This window comes from Oryx dammah, unplaced genomic scaffold, assembly GCF_014754425.2.
Source record: "Oryx dammah isolate SB20612 unplaced genomic scaffold, SCBI_Odam_1.1 HiC_scaffold_18, whole genome shotgun sequence".
In the NCBI taxonomy this organism is placed as follows: domain Eukaryota; kingdom Metazoa; phylum Chordata; class Mammalia; order Artiodactyla; family Bovidae; genus Oryx; species Oryx dammah.
The window spans coordinates 92562665-92583564 of record NW_024070202.1 but is presented as its reverse complement, the minus strand read 5'-3'; the positions used below and the strand labels follow the sequence as shown (position 1 = coordinate 92583564).

The window sequence follows — 20900 nt, the reverse complement described above, 5'->3', positions numbered from 1 at the left end:
TGGATGGTCAAGGTGGGGGTACTTGCAGCTGAGCAGCCAGAGGGGCCTTGCAGAGGCCCAGGTCAGGTCACATCACTCTCCTGCACAAGGGGTTCCCAGCTCCTTCCAAGGAAAATCCAAGTGCAGAGTCGCCGTCTCCTTGCTGTTTCCAGACTCTGCTGGCTGTTCCAATCGCCTGAAACATGCTTCTCTCTCCTTTCCACCTAGCTACCTATCCTGCCTGCTCAAGCCTCTGGTTAAGAGTTACCTTCTTAACGAGACCTCATATGATCCCCTTTTGAAAATTATGACCACTTCCCCACATTCCTGATTCCCTTTACTTCTACTTTCTCTTTTTCCATCGCACTCATTGTCTAATGTCTAATTTTGTTGACTTTTTTATTCTTTGTCTCCTCATGTTTGAATGCAAGTTCCATGGGGCAGGAATGTTGTCTCTTATTCAGAGATTTGCAGATCCTCAAAAACATTTACTGAAAGAATGAGTAAGTGAATGAATAAACACATTAGGTGTTTCTTGACACTGTATTCTTGCCTGGAATATCCCACGAACAGAGGAGCCTGGTGGGCTGCAGTCCATAGAATTGCAGGGTTGGACACGACTGAAGCGACTTAGCACTCACACAGACACCAGAAGCGTTACGGGTAGTTCCATATGGGGGATACTAAGATCTCCAGGTTTATAGTGAAACTTAAGCTGACTCCTAGGAGTGATCCAAGAAACTGCAAGGAGACTAGGGGTCAGGCCCCTCCTGTCCAGACAAGACACAGGAGTGATCCACAGTGAAGTCTTGTTCCAAATGAATTATCAACCCGCATAACCGGAGCTACACACCCACCAACTCCCATTCCGCACGTGAGGAGAGAGGAAAGGCAAAAGGGGGAAGCCAGGCCTAGTGGAGAGAGAAGAATGTTGGTTTCAACCCTGCTGCTTGAGTCCCTCCAGCTCAGGAGGGCGGGGGAGCTGGGTACTGCAGAAGGGCACGGGGGCTTCCCACCAGCCTGGCCTGGCCCTGGAGGCTGGCCTGTCGTGGGGAGAGGCTGGGGAACTGGGATGGGAACAGTGCTGAGAGGGAGAAGCCTGGCTCTAAAGATCTACCACTGAGCTGTGCAAGGTGGTTCCCCAGCTGGCAGACCCCATCCTCGTGGTCCACCCTAGGAGCAGTCAGGCTGGTTGCGCTCTCCTCACTTCATGAACGGGAGACTCAAGTGTCCAATGGTTGATCCCCAGGGCCAGATGTTTTACGAAGGAAGGAGGCGGGACTCAGGCCCAGCTCCCCACAGGCTGGAGGGGGTTGTGGCAGTCTTCTGAGTAAGTGGCTCAGGTGGCACTGAGTGCTGGGAGCTGCTGATGGGCTTGGAGGACGTGAGGACAGGAGAGACAGCACGCCGGGCTGTGACCCTCTCTGCGCCACCCGTGGCACAGCTTCCTGGCCTGTCACCGGGGGGGATGGGCAAAGGGAAACTTTCTGCTCCAGTTTGCAGCTGCAGTTTTCAGCCAAACCGGCAGCCTATTAATTTGGAAAGCAATTAACTTTTTTAAAAAAACCCCAACAAACCCAAATCCATTATCTTTCCCCCGGAGGAGCAGCAGGATGGTGGGTCCCTGCTCCCTCACTGGCTCCCTGGGGCACCCACCCTCCTCTGGGACACCAGGGGCTGCTCCACCCCCACAGCACGGACCATTTTTGTCCCACCCCCCACAGCACGTACCACTTTCTGGAACTGCTTCTCCTTGCGCACCTCCACCATGACCAGCCCCTCCTTCACCAAGCCCAGCCCCACGTCCCCCTTGGAGTCAGCGAACTGCAGGGTGACGTGCGGGCAGCCGGCGCTCAGGTGCTCCACGTTGAGCAGGCACTGCGTGTTCTGGATGTCCCGCACCACGCTGTCCACTGCGTCGGTCCGGGCATCCTCCTGCGGCAGGCACAGACCCAGGTCAGCGCGAGAGGCTGGTGCCAGCCAAGAGCTGCGAGGGCCCCAGGTCCCGGACCTCCAGGACGTGCCTAGACGTGCCAGCATCACCTCACTACCCGCTCAGTTCAGACCCCTTCCATCTACAATACAAAGAATAACCTCCCTGCCAGGGCAGACAAGGGCCTGACTCACCTCCTGCCACTGCCTGCAGCTGGTAGACTAGTCTTCACCCAGCGTGCCCTGTCCCCCCTGGCTCCCCTCCCCAACCCTGCGCATGGCTCCTCCAGAGCCGACTCAGATGCACCAAGGCCGCCTTGCCTTGACCCAGACCTCCCTGGCCATGCCCCTCTCCCCCATCATCACTGTCTCCAACCCCTCCCATCAGCCAGACGGCCCCAGCCGAGGATTTGTGGCAGAGGTGTGACCCGGTTAAATCTATTTGGGGACAGTCACTTCTGGTGGCACTGTCTGAGACTGGAAGGAGTATTGGGAGACAACTGCAGCCCAGAGCTGAGCAGGCTAGAGGCAGAGGCCCCAAGCAGGGGCCACGGTGGGGGCGCAGCACCGTGAGAGTGGGCGAGGGGGTTGGGGGTGGGACCCAGGATGGCTGTGCATTTAGTTTCCGTGGGTACGTGGTGGGGCCTCAGCGGTGGTCATGTGTCAGGGGATGGTCCCCTTTGGGAGGAAGAAAGGGGTGGAGACTCACATCCTGGGGCACCTGGATGAAGGCAAAGGCATACTCTGTGGCTTGAGCTGGTAGTACGCGGGTGCTGAAGGCAGGCGGCAGGGTGCCCAGGCGGGTGGACGGCAGGATCTCCCTCTGTAGAGGACACACCGGGCCAGCGGCGTCACGCACTGGAAGCCCCCTTGCTCTTGGGGGACGATTCAAGTGGCCAGGCCCCTGAGCACTCTAACTCAGCACCCTCCCGCACCCACGACTTGTTTCTGTTTCCACGTGCACAGGCCTGCAGGGTCAGCAAAGCCGGGGAGGCGGGGCCTGGTGGTGGCACACCTGGGGGCTCCAACTGACACCGCCCACCTGATCACTGGGCTCTCACTGCTGTCTCCACTTTTCCCCATGCCTTCCCACCATGACAGGGGCTCCCTGACCACTTTCCCACAGGCTGGGGCAGGGTTGGGGGGCAGGGGTGCCTGGCTGGGAGAGCACTCTAAGATCAGGGTCCTGGCCCAGGTGTGCAGGGCAACCCCAGTTGGTAAGACCCTGTCCTGTGTGTATTCCTGGGTGGTGGGCTGGGAGCACGGCCCCGCTCTGGGTTTTCTATTCACGGGCACCCCCAGCACCAGTCCTCAGGAGCAGCATGGCTCTGAAGGACAGCTTTCTCTCCTGCTTGCTGCAGGGAACGGTCAACACACTCTCAGGCCCAGTCCAAGGGGCATTCCTCCTGGGGATACCAGTCCCTTCTCAGCAAGCCTGGTTTGGGATGTGCTGGGGATCAGCACCCAGGCACCTTGTGGACCAGGAGACGGGGTGTACGGGGATAGGACTTCATGGCCCCTCTTTAGAGTTTGGGCAGGAGAGAAAGCAGGGCTGTGACTGGGCCTGGACAGGAGACCGCTCAGTGCTCACAGGCCTCTGAGCAGAGACACTGGTGTTCCCAGTCCCTTAAGACGGGCAGCAGAGAGGCCCACAGGGTCCCCATCCATCAGGGAGGGAGGGGGAGGTCTAAAGCTCAGATGGACTTGACCTAGGGGCCGGCCCCTCCTGTGCTGCTCGCCCACCTCCGACCCCGCACTCACGTTGCCGTAGTCGATGTAGAAGACGTGTACTTTGGCAGGAGACTCGACTTTCTCCACTCGGGCGCGGTACCTGCAATGGCATCACGGGCAGAGCTCAAGGGACAGCCCTGAGGAGACTCCCCGGAGCCTCAGCGACGGCAGGCCAGGGGATGCAGTGTTTCCCCGCCCAGGGCTCAGAATGAACACCCATGGGTATCGCAGGGGGCCAGCTTTCAGACTCCATCGGGACTCCATCTAATGGAATCAGAGCATAGCTGGGAGCAGAGGGAGGGAGAGGGGAGCACGTGGAGCAGATTAATGTGTCCTTGGGGCATAAAGCAACAAGACTAATGACTAGATTGATGTCTGCTGTTTAAACCCAGCACACTAAACAGCAGCTGTAATTAGCCGGCAGATCTGTCTGGGAGGCCGCAGCAGGGAACGCATCCAAGTCACTTCGTCACCCTGGGAAGGCCATGGGCCCTATCCTTGGTAGATCAGACGTAAGTGACCTTCCTGCAGCCTGGGAGTGCTGCTACTCCTGTACCAGGCAGCTGGGGTGGAGGGTGGTGGCTGGTTTGGGCTCACAGGAAGCAGCGATCCCCTCACCAACCCTGCCCTCTCCTGACATCGTCTCTCCTGTGCGGGGTGATGGGGTGCTGGAGAGATGCAGCCAGCCAGGGCACCCCCAAGAGAAGAGCCCAGGAGAGAGGAGGAGGGATACTCCTGTACCTTAGAGGCCGACTGCAGAAAAACTGTGGTTTACACTGCAGGTTGCAAATGGGCAACATAGAGGACCACTCTGGAGAGCTGGCCAAGGTCAAGAGCGACTGCTCAGTGGAAAGCAGGCCGATACAGTGAATGCCTCAAGTCTGGCTGGCGTTTCTGCCGGCTGGTGCCCTGGAGACAGACCTCCTCTTGCTCCTGCTTAAGACTCTGCCTTGCTCGGGTCCAGGTGGCTTACCATTCTCCGTCTACGAATTTGGCGATGCAGAATTCGCCCCGGCGGGGTGCGTAGGAGCCCTCGACGGGAGGGTGGCTGGCAATGTCATTGCGCATGTTCTCCATCAGCTTCTCCAGCTGGGTGCCTGTGGGGAGGAAAAGGGAGTGAGACCTGGGTGCCACGTTCCCTGGAGCCTCATCTCTGGGTGGAGCTGGGTGGAAGACGAGCCCAGGGAGTGGGCAGGATGTGGACTGTTGCAGGGTGCCCACAGCACTGGCTTGCCCCCATCCTGCAGGGAAGTTCTCTTTGGTTCCTGCTCGAGGAGGTCCATGATATTTTGCAGATATTTCAGGCCTAAGAGGTACCCAGCCTTCCAGTCTTGGCTGTCCCTGGGGATGCGCAGGGACTGTTCCTGGGCTTTGGTTTAGGAGGTGGAGAAAGTGAGTGGACACCAAGCAAGGCCCAGGCCAACCTGCCTTCTCCACTCCTACCAGGGCTGGCCCTGGCCTGAGCCACAGAAGTGGTGACGGACTGTAGCCACTCTCTGCCTAGTCTCCCAGGGACAAAAGTGGAGATGAAGGAGGGGGCCCCCGATGACCCTGCACAAGGAAGGGCCTCAGAGTCTGGGCTGTGAAAGATGGGAGCGAGTCCGGGAGTGGGGCCCAGTCTCAGTCTGTTCAGACGTGGCTGCTCCGACACGACGCGTCTAGAGACATGTGCGGAATTGAACCTCCAAGCTAACTCACTGCCCTCCTCCACGGGTGGGGCGGGGCCCCTTCCTTGCCTTTTCTTTCCTGAGCCATTCCCCCTGGGTCATCCACCCGGGAGCTGGTCTGCCTGTTCCTGGGTGTGGCAACTCCAAGGTCTTCTCAGGGGCCCCCTCCTGCTGCATCCCGTCACCACCCTCTTGCTATGTGTCAGTCCCAGTGGCTTCTCCTTTACGTCCCTCTGGCTCTGATTCAAGCTCTACACCTGGCCTTTTTCTGCCCGCTTTGTTTCCAGGGAGAGGGTTCTGGCGGGGGGGGGCAGGGTGTGTGTGTGGTGGGAGCAAGGGATTCCCCCCCACCCTCAGGGCCCGGGGCCACCCTGTTACACAGCCTGACACGTTAGCCATCGCTGCACTCGTCACAGCGGGCCTTATCCACTCCCCGTCTGGTCTACGCTTCTGCCACGCACCGTGGGCTCCTTCAGGGCACAGACCACAGCTCACTTGGTTCTGCCACTTCTCTTGAGACCTAGTAAAGCTCCGGCCATGCAGGGTGCTTGGCAACCACACTGTGTTGAAGAGGGGGTCTGCAGGTTTGTGCCTGTCCACACTCGGGCCCTGCCCTGGCCTTCACAAGACTGTTTCTGGGACATTTTAGAAGCAGCTGCCTTCCCCCTGCCTGGCAGTAAACTCTGTTCTCCTGCACCTGCATTTCTTGCCCAGACAGTAAAATGTCAGGGACATAGAAGCCTCCTCTACACAGATGAGATCTTGTAATACTTGCTCTATTATTATTATTATTTTGCTCCAAGGCAACAGCTCTGCGAACAGGCAAAGCCCTCTGGGAGGTCCTTACGCAGAGCCTGGTTGGTCACGTAGGGCCAATGGCAATGCATTCGTTACTTCACCAGATCCTTCCCAAAGGCGGACTTTAATTAAGAGAAAGGAAAAAGGGCCAGAGGATGTCCCTGCCTCCCAGAGGGGCCAAGGGTTTCAGGAGAGGGAGGCTGTGTATGCCCAGGTTCCTGTTCATGGATTGGATGGAGGGCAGGCTTTCTTTGGAGCTTATAGCCATCCAGGTGGCGTGCCACGCAGCACGTCACTTGTTCCTCCAATCTTCCAACAATCCGTGGTTCCCCCCCAAGTTCCCTTTTTCTCCTTGTTATCTGCCTTGGCTGCCACTTGGTGCAGTGTCCTGGCTTCCGAGAGCTGTCACCGACGGCCAGGCAGGGTGCGGAACCAACACAGGAAGCCTCTGAGATGACAGAGACTACGTGGCAAAGGCCTTGAACTCAGCCTCAGGCTCTGCCCCCTGGAGACCCCAGCACCTGTTTGTACTCAGAGAAAGTCCTACCTGGCAGGACCCAGAGGCCAGGTGCAGCCTGCCTGGGAGCTGGGGTTCCCTGCGCAGGGTCTCCTTTGAGTTCCCTTTCCCCAAGCTCCTGCAGGGCCTTCTTGCCAGCTCCTGGGCTCAGGAGTAGCTCTCATTCCTACCTGGGCCACCTTTCAGACCTGGAGGTCTCCTCCTGGCTTCATTACCCAGGCAGTGGCCAGGCCCCTCTCACCAGGAATGCTGCTGACCACGAGAGATCCTAACCCTGCAGGCTCAGCAGCTCATCTCAGCCCCTCCCTGGCTCTGCTCTCCTCCCAAGCCCAGCCAGCCCAAGGCTCAGAATGGTCGGTCTCCCCGGTGAAATGACACTGCTACAAATGCAGCTGCCCAGGCAGTATCGTTAGTGGGGAAGTGGCCGAAATGAGGCTGTCGACCATCTGGAGTGGGCCTGGGGTGGCGCCGAGGAGGGCAGGGAGAGCCGCACCCTGGCACCCTGCCACCCACGGGGCTGCCTCCATGTCACTGACGTTTCCCACCCCCTCCGCCTTGCAAAGACCTGGTTTCCTCGACCGAGAAGTAGCTTAAAGAGCTTTCTCCTCTGATCTCAACTAAAATGCTTCCCTGCACAGGGTGGCAAATGAGAGGTGGGAGGTCAGGATGGACAGAGTAAAGGGAGTGGAGGTGGAAGCTGGGCCAGAGGGGCTCCAGTGCAGTTGCTGTGAGAGCCGGCTCTGCTGCCCTCTCTGCTCTGGAAACTTGAGCTCTCTGCCGAGGGCAGGGGGCAGGGGGCAGAGTGGGGAGAGGACCCTGGCCTCAGTGCACAGCACTGGAAGGCAGGAGGAAGAGGGAAGATGGAGAAAGAGGGTCCCTTCAGAAAGACTTCCTGGAGATGACTTCCCTTAGAGCGCCGCCTGTTTCCACGGCAACTGGTCACCACTCGGGGCTTTCAGGAACCTCTGGAGGAGGAGAAACCCCAGCAGAGACAAGCCTGGGCTCCCCCTACCCTGCCCTCCCCGAGGAGGCTGAGGGGCAGAGGCGCTGAGCAGAGCCGGTGTGCGCTTCCCGGCCACATGGAGACAATCTGTCCATTGCTTCCTGACAAGCTCCGAGGGCACGATCCTCCTGCCCAGCCCTGCCAGGGGTGTCTGGGAGGAAAACAATGACCTAAGAGTCTCAGAGCACCACCCAGACAGGACTGGTGACCTCAGCAGTCCTCAGAGGACCGCTCAGCCTCGCCGGCCCCACTGCGGCTGAGAATATGACCTCGGGCCCAGCGCGCCGCTCAGGGGCCTGGGAGGTAGGCAGCAGCCACAAGCTATGCAGGGAGGCCCCTGGAAGCCTGGATCCCTCCCGAATAGGGGGGCTCAAACAAGGGGGCGCGGAGGTGGGCCGGCCCTGCGCCAGGAGCCGTGAGGCCGTGGAAACGGGGCTGGGTGTGCGCTCACCTGTCTCCACATCCTGCACATAGAAGTGTAGGTCGTCGGTGATCTCCGTCACGAACACCGGCTTGTAGCTGGCCGAGCGCTCCTTCTCCTCCAGCACGGGCATCAACTCCTCCACGGGCTGCTCCTCGTAGTGGGCCCAGACCTGCACGTGTGGTCAGCAGAGGGGAGGTGAGGGGTTCAGGAAGTGAAGTCAGAAAGGATGCCAGGAAAGGGGCTCTGGGGAGGGGGGGGGACCACTGCCCTGGGGGCGAGTGTGGGGACAATGTTGCATCATGCTGGTCTGAGCCCCTGGAGGGCAGAGGTGGGGGTGGGGGAACTTCCAGTCCAGTAGCTCCCAAACTCTGAGGCGTCTGGAACAACTGGGGATCTCCCTGGGAGCGAAGGTACCAGGGTACCCACTGCCCGCCCATCAGGATGTGCTCTAAGGGTCCCAGGGAAAGGGAATCAAAACTCAAGACTCCCAGCGACTCCCACACACGCCAGGCGTGTGAGATCCTTGGCCCCGTGGTGGTGTCCGGTCCCCGTCTCCTTCCCTCACACCCCCTGTGAGGGTCACTGAGCTCCCCAGGCCCTCCCACCGTCACAGGGCCGCGGCCGTTCCCGACGCTCTCCAAGCGACGGTGCTGGGCCGCGGAGGGGAGGGCCGCCGCTGGCCGAGGGCGCCCGTCCTCTGCGCCTCGAGGAAGCTGCCCTGACCCTGGCTCGGGAGCCGGCCGCCGCCCTCCACCCTTCCCCACCGCCGCCCCCTGAACTGTCAGGGCTGCAGTGCTCAGAAGCGGATGCGGATGCGGGGTGACAGCGCGTCCAGTCCAATCCCGCGGCCAGGAGATCATCTCAGTAGTTGAGGCCTGTCAGAGCAGGGGAGGGAGACGGCCTCCCAGCGGGGCGGCGGAAAGGGGCTGGGGAGTCTGGGAGAATGGACCACACACTGGGTCCCTCAGACCCACACACACAGGACTCGGGCGGGCGGTGACAGAAGTTACTAGCCCAAACCTTACAGGCTCACTGGGGGCCACACTAAACGTTACCCAAGTACTAGGTCATCTAATCCTCACAACAAGCTTTTCAAAAGGGATCAACATTACCCCCGATTTTACAAACGAAGAAACCGAGGCACACAGGCTTGCTAGACGTGGCAGAACCAGGATCTGAACACAGGGGGCTGGGCCCTAGAGCCCTTCAAGGGGAATTTTGGCATCACCTGGGCCCCTGAACACAAAAGGTAGCAATGAGCAGTGGGAAAAGTCATAGGTGGGAGTTGTGGACTCCGGTCCTTTCATTCTCCCCTTTAATTTGCTGTGTGACCTCGGTCAAGTCATATGCCTTCCCTGAGTCTCCATTTCTTCCCCTGCAAGAGGTGGTAGTTGGACCACGTGACCCTTCTGCTACACACAGACTCCTGGGGCATGGTGGAGCGGTGTACCAAGAAACATATGCAAGCTGGAATTACTGAACCACTTTGGGCCACACCTGTGAAACCATGCTCCTGCCTCTAATGTGGCATGAGTGCTTGTCCTTCCACTGGAAGGAGAGGCCTGGGCCCCGGGAACTGGAATGAGCAACAGGGACTTTCTGAGCCTGGTGGGGAGGCTGCCCGGGAGTGGCGGAGATGTCACCAGAGGCATTCCTGGCCCAGCAGTCTGTGCTGTGTGCCAGCCCCACCAGCACCACTCTCCAGATTGTGCCCCTACCTCTGCAGACCAAGTCAGGGCCTCCCTCCGCTCCTGTTCCCTGCCTTTCCCAGGCCCCTGCGCTGGGTCCTGAGCTGGCCCCCATCCTAACCCCACCCCACTTGCCTCGGCTGCAGGGGAGGGAGGCTTCTTTGCCTTGTGGACAGAATGGGAACAGACTGACAGGCTGAGAGTAGAAACTCCTCAAGCCAAGGTGCCTCAGGCGACAGCGTCAGGCTTCCTCCTGGAGAGAGACGGTGGGGCGTCTTCCCCGGCAGGTTCAGGGGCCAGCGGGGTGGAGGTCAGGGATGATGCAGACAGAGCCTCGGGGTGGCCCTCGGGCCCCTTTCCTACCAGGAGGCAGAGACAGGCCAGTCCTATGGGGTCCCACAGCTCACGGGGCAGCAGGCAGGCGGGGAGCAGAGGACACTGGAAGCCTGAGGCTGCCCAAGGCCAGAAGAAGCGGGAGCTGCTCCTCAGACGGAGCGCTCCATTTCTGAGAGGGCAGGCTTGGCCCTCAGTCACAGAGCCCTGCAGGGCCCCTGCAGAAGCTGGTCAGTGTGGCCCAGTCAGGTGGCTTTGTGGTGGGAAGGAGTCAGTCAGCTGGAGGGCAGGTCCCCACCCTCAGAACAAGAGCAAGCTGGGCCCACACCAACTGCGGTTGTCCCTCTGCAGAACCTGGGCAGGGAGGGGCTCACACATCAGCCAGACACCATCTGTGACCCCTCGGTGGCCCTGGCTACAGATCCTGGGGGTCAGTGGGCAGGGAGCCCCCTCCCTCCTCTGCTCCGCACTGCTGGGTCAGCCACTTCCTGTCCTGCTCAGATCCCCTGCACCCCGGGGCCAGCTTAGCGGCAGAGGAGAGGGAGTCTCTTCTGTGCTCACCTGCCACCCCCCACACCGCCTTCCCTGCACTTCCTCCCGGGGGAGCCCCAGGTCCTCCTCCTGGCAGGCTGCGAGCCATGTGGACCAAGGTTCCACTGCATGGAACCTTTCCTTTCTAAATCCTATTTAATACCGCTGCTCAGGAGGCTCTGGAGGTAGGGCTGGCGTGTGGCCAGGGTGGTGGAGGCCTGCAAGCCCGCAGTGGGGAAGCTAAGCTCAATAAAAGCCAATCGATGGCCAATCCAGGCCTGTCAAGGGCCCTGCCAAGGTACGAGTGGGGCAGGGGGTATGGGGGACAGACAGCTGCCATCTGAGGCTTCCTCTCTGGCCCTTAGACCTGCCCAGGATCCCAAGAGGAGGGGGAGAGGGAACCCTGCAACCAGCTTCCTACAGACTGGCCTCTTCACTAAGGAGAAGAGACGGCAAGGTGCAGAGGGGATCAGGCCTTGCAGGGAGGCAGCTAAATTCTCAGAGTGGGGAACACAGCATTGTTGGAGCTCCCCATTCAGACCTGCTCACAGGCACATAATCACACACGCCCAAGACTTCTGTGTGCCCCCGGTCTCACAAAATCTCTTGTTATTAGCTTCCTCAGCCCACAGGGACCATGATGATCTCTTAACCCCAGATGCGCCTGTCTCTCGACAGCTAAGGCAGCTCTCACGGGGTCACCGGCAGGGCAGGCTGGGATCCTGGGGACACCTCAGATACCAAGTTTACTGCTCCCCAGCTGACCCCCAGATTCTCCTGTCTGAGTCCAGCTAACTCAGAGGGCTGCTGCAAGGCTCTGCCCACGCTGTTCCCAGAGAGCAGCTCCGCCAGGAGGAGGGGGGTCAGGCTAGATTCCCCCAGGCCTCAAGGAAGAAGGGATATGTAGGAGGGCCCCCGGAGGCGGGTGGGCCCCTGCACTGAGAGTGGTGTGCTGCATTTTAATTGGACTGGAATAAAAGCACGCAGCCTGTGTAAGTAATTAATCACTGGTAATTACTCCTCAGCACCATCCCGTGACACCAGAGAAATGATGACTTGGGTTCTTCCAGACAAATCCACTGCGTAGTAAATAGTGATGCCTGGCTCAGCACCTAAGCAAGGGGCCATGCTTTGGCCAGACTCCCTTCTCTGTCCTCTCCTTGGTCCCTCTGGGGTCTTTACTCTCAGATGGCAGAAGGCTACTCAGATCTGAAGAGATGGCTTCCAGGCTCAGGTGCCCAATAGCCAGGGAGCAGGGCCAGGGGGCAGAGATACTTTTAGAATCTGGGCCTTAGAGGCGGGCGCTTGCTGAACTGTCCCCCAGCTGTTAACTGGTTCAACCTTTGCACCACCTCTCCTCTATTCCCTACAGCGAGCAGAGGACACAGTGGGTGTCAGTCTTAAGTTCAGCTGTCACAGAAAGGAAACCCAAGAGGAAGTGCCTCTGCTGTAGGAGCCGAGGCTGCCTGCTTCCCCATCACTCTAGGAAGACAGGCTATAATGGGAGCTGTAATGGAACCAGAACTGGGACAGAAGTGGAATCCTCCCCAGAGGCCCCACGGTGGCCTGCTCGCCCTCCAAGACATGGGTAGTCTCTCCCACCTGTCTTGGCCTTTGGAGCCACCTCTCCCTGGAATCCTTCCAGCTCTAGTAGGGTCGATCACCTGTCCTAATCTCTACGGGATGAGACTAAGAGACACGGAGATCCCAGAAATCCTCCGGCGCCTGGCCCCTGGGGGAAGTGTGATGCCCTCTCAGAGGAGAGGTGGGAGGAGCCGGAGGCTTCTGGGCCCCGGGGCCCCTCACTCCTTTTGGCAGGTGTCTGGGCCTTGGCTCTGAGAGGCGAGTTGTAAGCCAGATGGCTGCCCCATGGGGAAGGAAACATTTATTCCTGGAACAAATTTATGGCTCAGCACGGCTGTCCCATGAAATCCTCCTCAAGCTCTGAGAAGCCCTGACAAATTGGTGGCCGGCTGATTTATCCCCATTATCGGGGCTGAGCCGTAAGTCAGTGGCGACAGGCTGTGGGGGTAGGGGCAGGGGGCTGCCGAGCCCGGCTCCCATCACCAAACCGCTGGGTTCCTTAATCGTCCATTTGTTTCCAAAAGCTGCTTTCCAACCCACCCCCCTTGTCTCTTCAATGCAGTGTCTGCACAGACTGATGGGCTGTAAATCTGCTGTCCTAACAGCTTTATGCATCTCCTGGGGCAGCTTCCAAAATGGGCTTCCCTGCAGGGCAATGTGAAGGAAATTCAGACATGGGCTGCAGGCCACCCGGCCCCTCCGAGAGCACTGGAGGGTGAGGGCGGGGGAAGAAGGCCTTTGGTCTCGGGTGACCCTGGGCTCCAAGGTCACTGTCCAGGCAGCTTCCCGTGCCAGGCCCACCAGAGCCGGGGTGATGGACAGGAGTGCTCAGAGAGGGTCTGGGGCCTGCCTCAGCGTGGGGTTGCTGACGTGGGGTCTGACACCAACACCAGCCGGAGTCACTCAGTTGACGGGGGACAGAAGCCTCTGTCTGTTGTATGGAGGCAGCAGTGCTGGTGTGGAGGGAAGGGAGGGCAAGAGACGGCAGCCACTCCTTCCCCGCCAGGCCCCAGTCCACAGCCTACCTTCTCCTTCTTCTGCTTGGCGGCCTCCTCGGCAGACAGCAGGGATTTGTAGTAGGCGCTGCGCTCGGCGGTGAAGTGGACCTTGGAGAGCGCGTGCTCCACCAGCAAGACGGACAGGTTGGCACCATCGATGTGCAGCCAGCCAATGAAGTTGCCGGCCTTGTCCATGCTCTCCACCTCCACTTCTACCTAGGGAGCAGAAATAGGGGTGTCAGCTAGCAGCAGGAGCCTGGGGTGGGCAGGGGACGAGAGAGGCCCCGGGGCCACTGCCACCACGGTCACTCCACAGGCAGGAACAGCTGGAACAGTGAGTCAGAGCGTGAGCTGGTGAGAGCCTCTGAGAACCCTTCACCTGAGTGCTGTGAGCTGGTCTATCTTTTCAGCTTCTTGCACCCCAGAACCACCATTGAGAGATATGTCACTGACAAAGCAACTTCAGAACTCTCCTCTCCTCAAATCCCCTCCCCTTCCTCTTGGCAGAGAGCTACTAAGTGAGCTGTGTGCGTGTTTGTGTGTGTACACAGCTAAAGGTCAGGGGTGAGTCAGGCAACACCCACTCCTCTTCAGCACCCACTGAGCCCCAGCTCTGCTAGGAAGACAGGCAAGCCTTGGGTGGAAGTGGAGAGCAAGGCAATCCCCAAGGAGGGGAGAACCTGTGTTCTTCCTGGAAGAGCTGAATGAAGTCATGCTTGATGAAGGCAATAAAAGCAGTGGGATGAGAGCCAGGTGAGAAGAGGAGGGAAGGGGACAGGTGGGCAGAATGTACACTGATGTGCAGGGGCAGTTAGAGGGTGATTCCAGCTGGAGGTTACCCCTTTGTAGGGGTGTGCTCACCGCCATCAGCCCTGACTTCCGGGCCGAGCACACTGGCTGATCCCCAGAGCCGGCAGGATCCCTGCAAAGCACAGGGGCTCCCAGGCCTCCCCACCTGAGGGCTCCCCGGGACCCAGGACCCCTGACCCAGCAAGGATGCCGCTCTACCTCAGAAAGGCAGTGGCCCAGGAGGAATTCCTTCTCAGCTTCTCTCCCAACCTCTTCCCTTGCTAAAGGGGCCTGTAAAAGCCTTCACTGCCAAACGTAAAAACTTGTATTCATTTAAACGGCTTCAAGCTCGATTAAGCAATAAAATGAGTGTCTAAATACCTGGGAGTTCTCTGAAGCCTGGGCAAGAGCCAGTGGCAGCTGCCGAGGACGCGAATAGGAAGGAGCCAGGGTCCCGCCTTCCCAGTCCCGCTCTTTGTCCCCGCTCTGGGAGTCACGTCCCCAGCATCTCTCCCGGCAGAAGGACTCCGCCAGGTGTTCTTCCTATTTGTGAACACCCTCTTCCTACACGAAGCCCCCCGTGACCCTTTCAGGTGGAATGCAAGTTCAACAATGCCTGAAGTGGGGGTATACTGTAGAAGGGGATACAAAGAGTTTATTAGAGCTAGGAAAAGAAGGTATTATACCCATCCAATCCAACTTGATTTTATTAGTGGGGAAACTGAGACACAGGGGCAGTGGGGCCAGAAAGGGGCAGAGCTGAGAGCAGAGGCCAGCCTGCCCTGCTAGCCTTCTTTCTCCACTGCCTCCTTGGCACCTCCCCTCCTCTCCCAGCCCTGTCTCAAGAGCAACCTTCCTCCAGTCACACCCCTGTCTTCCCCCCTCCCCCCCTCCCCACACTGTCCACTGGGTTAAGGCCAGCTCCCCCCACCACTCAGAACCCTGGACCTCGCCCCTCCCTGGTGGAGCCAGGGTGGGAGTGCCAGGCTCTGCTGGGTGGGGTCCACCCCACACAGGCACCAGGCTGCTGATGGCTGGAGGAAGGGAGGACCCGTAACTGTAGATGGCAAAACTGGTTTCCCCTTTTCTCTAATCCCAGCAATTAATTCACTGGGAGGACCTGTGTGTGTGGCAGAGAACCGGTGGGCAAAATGGTACACGATAAAGCACAAGTGCCTCAAGAGCTCGCCAGCCAGTAAATTCACTGAAGTGAGTGACAAACTGCCTGAAGAGCCCTCTGCCACCTTGTAAATGCCCTGGGTGCTGGAGCACTGGGCGTCCCAACAGTGGGAGCTAATGGTGGAGGAAGAGGCTGCAGGCTTGTGGGACTCAGACGAGAACAGGGGTGGAAGGAGAATGCATGGGAAGACCGCCTCTTCTTCATTTGCCGCGCTTTGTCAAGCACGCTAAGATCAAGTGGCAGCTGATCCCAGACGACTTCTGGGAGGAGTGGAGGACTGCCTGCCTTATGTTTGGGGGCTCATGAGACAATGGGTAGAGTGGGGTGCCGACACTGGCTCCTACCACCAATCCATGGGGATTGCATTTGGGGGCTCCCGAGAGCCCTCCTCATGCCCAGCTGAAAACAAGTCAAACTGGTACAGTTCCCAGGCCCATGCCAGCGCCTCGTCTTCTTCCACTGCGTTCGTTGCCAGGTGTCCTTTTCCTAAAGCCAGGAAGGCTGCCCTGATCAAGCACGAGACCTCCCTCCAGCCCCTAGGCTCGTGGTGGGCTGCTGCAGCTGTGACGAGAAGCCCGTGGCTTCCTCTCACACTAGGTTCCTGCGGTGGAGGTAAGAGCCTCCGAGACATGAGCTGCAGAGGCGACCAGACAGGTACAATCCGTCTCTCCTGTCAGTGCCCAGGCTCAGACCCTGACTGCCAACCTCTAATTCATACCTCACCCTCTGAGGCCACAAACCAGATGCCGACCTCTTAAGGCTCCTGCCGGGGAGACGCCAGTGAGTGACTAAGCAGCCACACCTGGGGCCAGCACCGCTGGGGAGCAGCCAGGCTCTCTTGGCAGGTGAGCCCTGGCTTTACATGTACCCAGCCTCTCCCTGCCGGCAATCGATACGCTAACTTGGGCTTGACAAGCCCCTGGGCCCAGCCGGCCGCAGAGGAAAGAAATCTCTGGCCTTGGGCACCGTGCTGCTGCCCAATCCATCTTGGGCTGTAGAGGGAGAGATAAAGCTGTCGCCTGTGGGTCCCCGCTTCTCCTTTTATTACAGCTGCTGCCACCACAGTAATTTCTCAGTCAAACAATGGGGCTTTAGGGAAGGTAGGCTGGTCTTAGAGGAGGGTTGGGGCTGGGCCAATGTTCCTGCTGCACCTAGGTCTCTGGGCTTCTGGCCTTGCTTGACATGCCCCAGCCTAGATGGGCAGAGGGTTCAGGGTGAAGTCTTGACTACACAGGGAGCAAACAGAGGGTGCAGTGGGTGCTCCCAGGTTGGTCTACATGTTCATCTTTCATCATGTCTCTCTTTCACACTCACTGCTGAGAATTTGTGACTTGACTATAAAATTACATGGGTCTGTATCTGTGACAGGCTTCCCTGGTGGCTCAAGCAGTAAAGAATCTGCCCGCAATGCAGGAGACCCAGGTTCAATCCCTGGATCAGGAAGATCCCCTGGAGAAGGAAATGGTGACCCACTCCAGTTTTCTTGCCTGGAAAATTCCATGGACAGAGCGGCCTGGTGGGCTACAGTCCATGGGGTCTCAAAGAGTTGGACAGGACTGAGCAACTAACACTTTCAGGTCTTCATATCTGTAAAAGCTCCATTTCTCTATTCAACTTTAAGACTCAATCTTAAGACTCATCAAATTTCTGGTATTTTTCTAATTAAAAAGATATATACATACTTGCTTTCTCTAGTTATCTGTGATACTTATCGCTATAAAGTTACTATGAACAAGGAATTAGGGAATCCTGAACCACTGCCTCCCGGGGAAACACAGGGTTAGGTTCCTATAAGACTCCAGTTACATTTCTATCAACTTACCAATACACAACCTGCTGCGATGATGGTTTCTGTTTAAAGACACTGTACTGAATACATATTGATGATTCATTAACAATGAATTCACAGCCAAGAGCGCTGTCACTCATGCCTGAATAAAGCTTATCTAACACATGGATTTTCTCCTTAAGGCGCATCACAGCCGTCCTGCACTCAGGAACACTAGACAGCACTTTAGCGCTATGCTTGGAGGCCATTTTTAACTGCAACATAAAGTGCAGAAACCCTGAAAACCTCGGTGCTAAGCAGACCATGAGTAGGACATTTGTTTGCAGGATGAAAGCCACTGTGTGTGTAGCCTCAGCTGGGAATGTTCTCCCTGGGAGACTCGCTGCTCTGTGCACGTTCACAAATGATCCAAAAAGGCGCAGGGGTACTGACAGAGGTAACAAATTTCAGCAAGTGAGTGAACTCACAAAGATGGGCTCTCTTATAATTAGGATTTACCATATACAGATGTTGTAGCTCTTCAGTTGCTAAGTCGTGTCCAACTCTCTGCAACATGCCAGGCTTCCCCGTCCTTCACTATCTCCTGAAGTTTGCTCAAGTTCATGTCCACTGGGTCAGTGATGCCATCCAAGCATCTCATCCTTCTCCTCCTGCCTTCAATCTTTCCCAGCATCAGGGTCTTTTCCAGTGAGTTGGCTCTTCACGTCAGGTGGCCAAAGTACTGGAGCTTCAGCTTCAGCATCAGTCCTTCCAATGAATATTCAGGACTGATTTCCTTTAGGATTGACCGGTTTGATCTCCGGTGTACAGAGTATGAGCAGAAATTTCCTGCAAGTTGCCTCCAACTGCAGACAGGAATTAGGGGAGGCTCTTTCTCGTCAAGTGCACAGGAAACCTCTTTTGTTCTCTTTCCGGCTACCCCAAGTGTTGGTGAGACACTACTCATGGAGTGCGGTGTAAAGTGAGACGTGCTATACAACGTGGCTGCCTGTCTCTTCAGCATCTTGGACGAGATGTTTCACGAAGAGACCTGGACTTTCTGTCCAGTGGCTTGGGAGGCTTCCTGCAACGGCACTGGCATCAGGGAGGTAAGGCCTTGGGTGATCACCGTGGGCTGCCACAGCACTTCATGTGGGCATTTGGTGTGTACATAGGTGGGCTGATAATAGCCTTGAGGGGCTCACGGGTACATGTGGACACAAGCAATGTCAGCAAGGGACAGATGATGGCTTTCCTCACTCCCCATCCTCAACACGCATACTGAAGCCAAAGGCTGGGACCTAGGAACACATGGTGGAGAAGGAGATGGCAACCCACTCCAGTACTCTTGCCTAGAGAATCCTGGGGGCAGCGGAGCCTGGTGGGCTGCCGTCTATGGGGTCGCACAGAGTCGGACACGACTGAAGCGACTTAGCAGCAGCAGCAGCACATGGAGCTGGGGGGAGGAGAGGCCCTGAGAAGGGGGTGCCACGTGCAGGGGGTGGCTTCGTGATAACTCTGGTTAAGACAGAAGCAAGAGCCTAGATGTCTAAAGGGCAGACCTGACCCTCAGGAGCTGAAGGACACGGAGGTGCTGCCGCACTGGACACCCTGGATGCTCTGCTCACCTGCCAGCATCTCTCGTCCTCTGCTCCCGATGCTGGCAGAGTGGGCAGGGATTTTGTGGTTCTGAACTAGGCCCCGTGAGCTGAGCTCTTCCAGATTCAACACCATCTTCCTGTGACGGCTTCCCTAACCTTGGCCTGCAGTGAATTGAACACCTGGCCCGGATATCTCCCTCTGACACTCAGGGACCAGTGTAGAGCACAGAGGTTAAGACCATGGACTCCGGAGCAGAGACGTTTACTCACCACCTGCTTGACTTTTGGTGAGTCAATTACCTTGGAATTGTGGTAGTACCTATCTCAAAAGATGTGTTTTGATGACTAAATGAGCCCACATAAGTATGTTAAACACTTAAAAGGGTGCTTGACACACAAATGCTTCTTCATTATTTACTTCCTGGGAAGGAGCAGTTATTTCAAAATGCCCCTATTCACCAGCTAAAATGGTACCAGTGGTAAAGAACCTGCCTGCCAATGCCGGAGACGTGAGACTTTTGTTTGATCCCTGGGTTGGGAAGAGTCCCTGGAGGAGGGCACGGCAACCCACTCCAGTATTCTTGCCTGGAGAATCAATCCCACAGACAGAGAAGCCTGACATGGGCTACAGTCCATGGGATCACAAGAAGTCGGACACTGAAGCAACTTAGCACTCACACAGACCGTCAGCTCCAATGGGAGCCAAGCTTGTTCTTTAAATCTGCCCCAGAGCTGGGTGTGACATGGCAGAAAGAGCATGAATCCTGCAGTCAGACAGACCTGGGCTCAAATCCTAACTCTGACCGTGAGTTGTTGGTGATGTACAATGGCATCCACTTCCTTCAACTCAGGGCCAGCTGACAGCAGTCAGGCTAGTTGCAACCAGCAGCAGCTCTGCTTGGCTGAGCTCAATTCCCTTGGTTCTCACTCAGAGAGGTAGGTGAGGGAAGAGGTGGTTAATCAGAGTGGGCAGGAGTGGGGAATCTTTCTCCACCACAGGGCCAATCAGGGGATGTGGTCCGCCCAGCCACGCCCAGTGGGAAAGCAGCTAGACCCACTGGTCCCGGGCTGTCTGTGGGCCGGGGTAGCCAGAGGGCCCTGCTGCCTCACAGTGGGACATGTCCTCCTGCTCCCGAGCACATTAATGTGCCACTAATGAAATTGTTCTGGCTTATTTACCAAATTAATGCAAATGGCACAGGCTGTTAATTTGCACATCTCCTAATTACTGAGGAAGTGCTCCTGTCCCAGGCAGCACACACACCTCAGTTCCCACCCAGGCGGGCTGTGGTCTCACCCTTCCCGGCTGTGGCTGCGGGGAATAGGGAAGGGGAGAAAGAGAGAGGAGAAAAGAGGAGACAGGGGGCAGGCTTCCAACCCAGGGAGGAAGGCTGCGGTGGTGGCGAGCATGTTTCGTTTCTCATAGCCCTTTTCCTAGTGGTTGGATTATCTTGGCCCCAGCCACAAACATATTCTTAATCCCTGCCCCACCACCCCAACTGGTCCCCTTCTTTCCTTGTCTGGATTCTGTCCAGCTTCTTAACACAGGAGCTGCTTCAATCAAGCGGGCGGAGGGGGCTGAGTCATTCTCCCACTCCAGGCAGTTGAGGGACCTTCTGCTCCGGGGAGCCACGTGGGGCCAGCCAGGTGAGGGTGGTGGGTGTGCAGGAAGTGAGAAGTGAAAGGCAGGCAGGGCTGATGTTCTTACAGAGAGGACGACTCACGGGCCCAGGCCCTCCCCAGCTGATCAGCCTTCTGAAAGTAACAGGTGTGTCTGGGGAAGAACACCCGAGAGCTCAGCTAGAAGACCAGAGGAAATGCCAGCCGCCTTGGGGCTTCATTTAGCTGCCCGGCCTCTCCTGCTCCAGGAGCCAAGATGGATGTCCAGTGGCTCTGAGTCTGGGGGTGACGCTGGGAAGACCAAGGGCCCCTCCTGTAGCCTTCTTCATGGTAGGGTGGGGGCGGAGTGCGCTGGAGGCTGCCTCCATGAAAAGGCTAGCTTCGACAAAGCCGCCAGGGGCACTCAGGGCAAGAGAACTTGATACTGAACCAGGGAGGACGCACAGCTGGGGGTGGCATGCTCTGGATGGTGACTTAGGGCAGCCCAAGGAGGTACAGCACAGAGGGGGTTTCCGGCAAAATGCAGGAGTGGCGAGAGTCTCCCCTCCCATATAAGCCCTCTTTCCCTTTTTGTGTACTGGGAGATAGAAAGAGAGGTAGTCTCTCCCAAGAGCCTCTCATCCTTTCTCCTGCGCAGTGCCCAAGGCAGCAGAGGAAATCACTGAGCCTCAGCCCCAGATGCTGGGAGGCCAAGGAACTCCTGCAACACAGCTGCCAGGACGCTCCCTCCCCCCAGGGAGGTGGCTGCCTCAGGCAC

General features: G+C 57.7%; 1 protein-coding gene across 1 annotated transcript in view; it reads right to left on the bottom strand.

The window, feature by feature from the left end:
* Nucleotides 1–20900, bottom strand: part of SND1 (staphylococcal nuclease and tudor domain containing 1) — a 423281-nt gene that overhangs the window by 807 nt on the left and 401574 nt on the right. Inside the window, exons 17-22 of the mRNA XM_040259576.1 lie at nucleotides 13213–13401; nucleotides 8079–8220; nucleotides 4616–4739; nucleotides 3673–3742; nucleotides 2621–2734; nucleotides 1711–1914 (exon numbers count right to left, since the gene is read on the bottom strand). Coding sequence (XP_040115510.1) covers nucleotides 1711–1914; nucleotides 2621–2734; nucleotides 3673–3742; nucleotides 4616–4739; nucleotides 8079–8220; nucleotides 13213–13401 — 843 coding nt within the window. The remainder of the gene's footprint in view (nucleotides 1–1710; nucleotides 1915–2620; nucleotides 2735–3672; nucleotides 3743–4615; nucleotides 4740–8078; nucleotides 8221–13212; nucleotides 13402–20900) is intronic.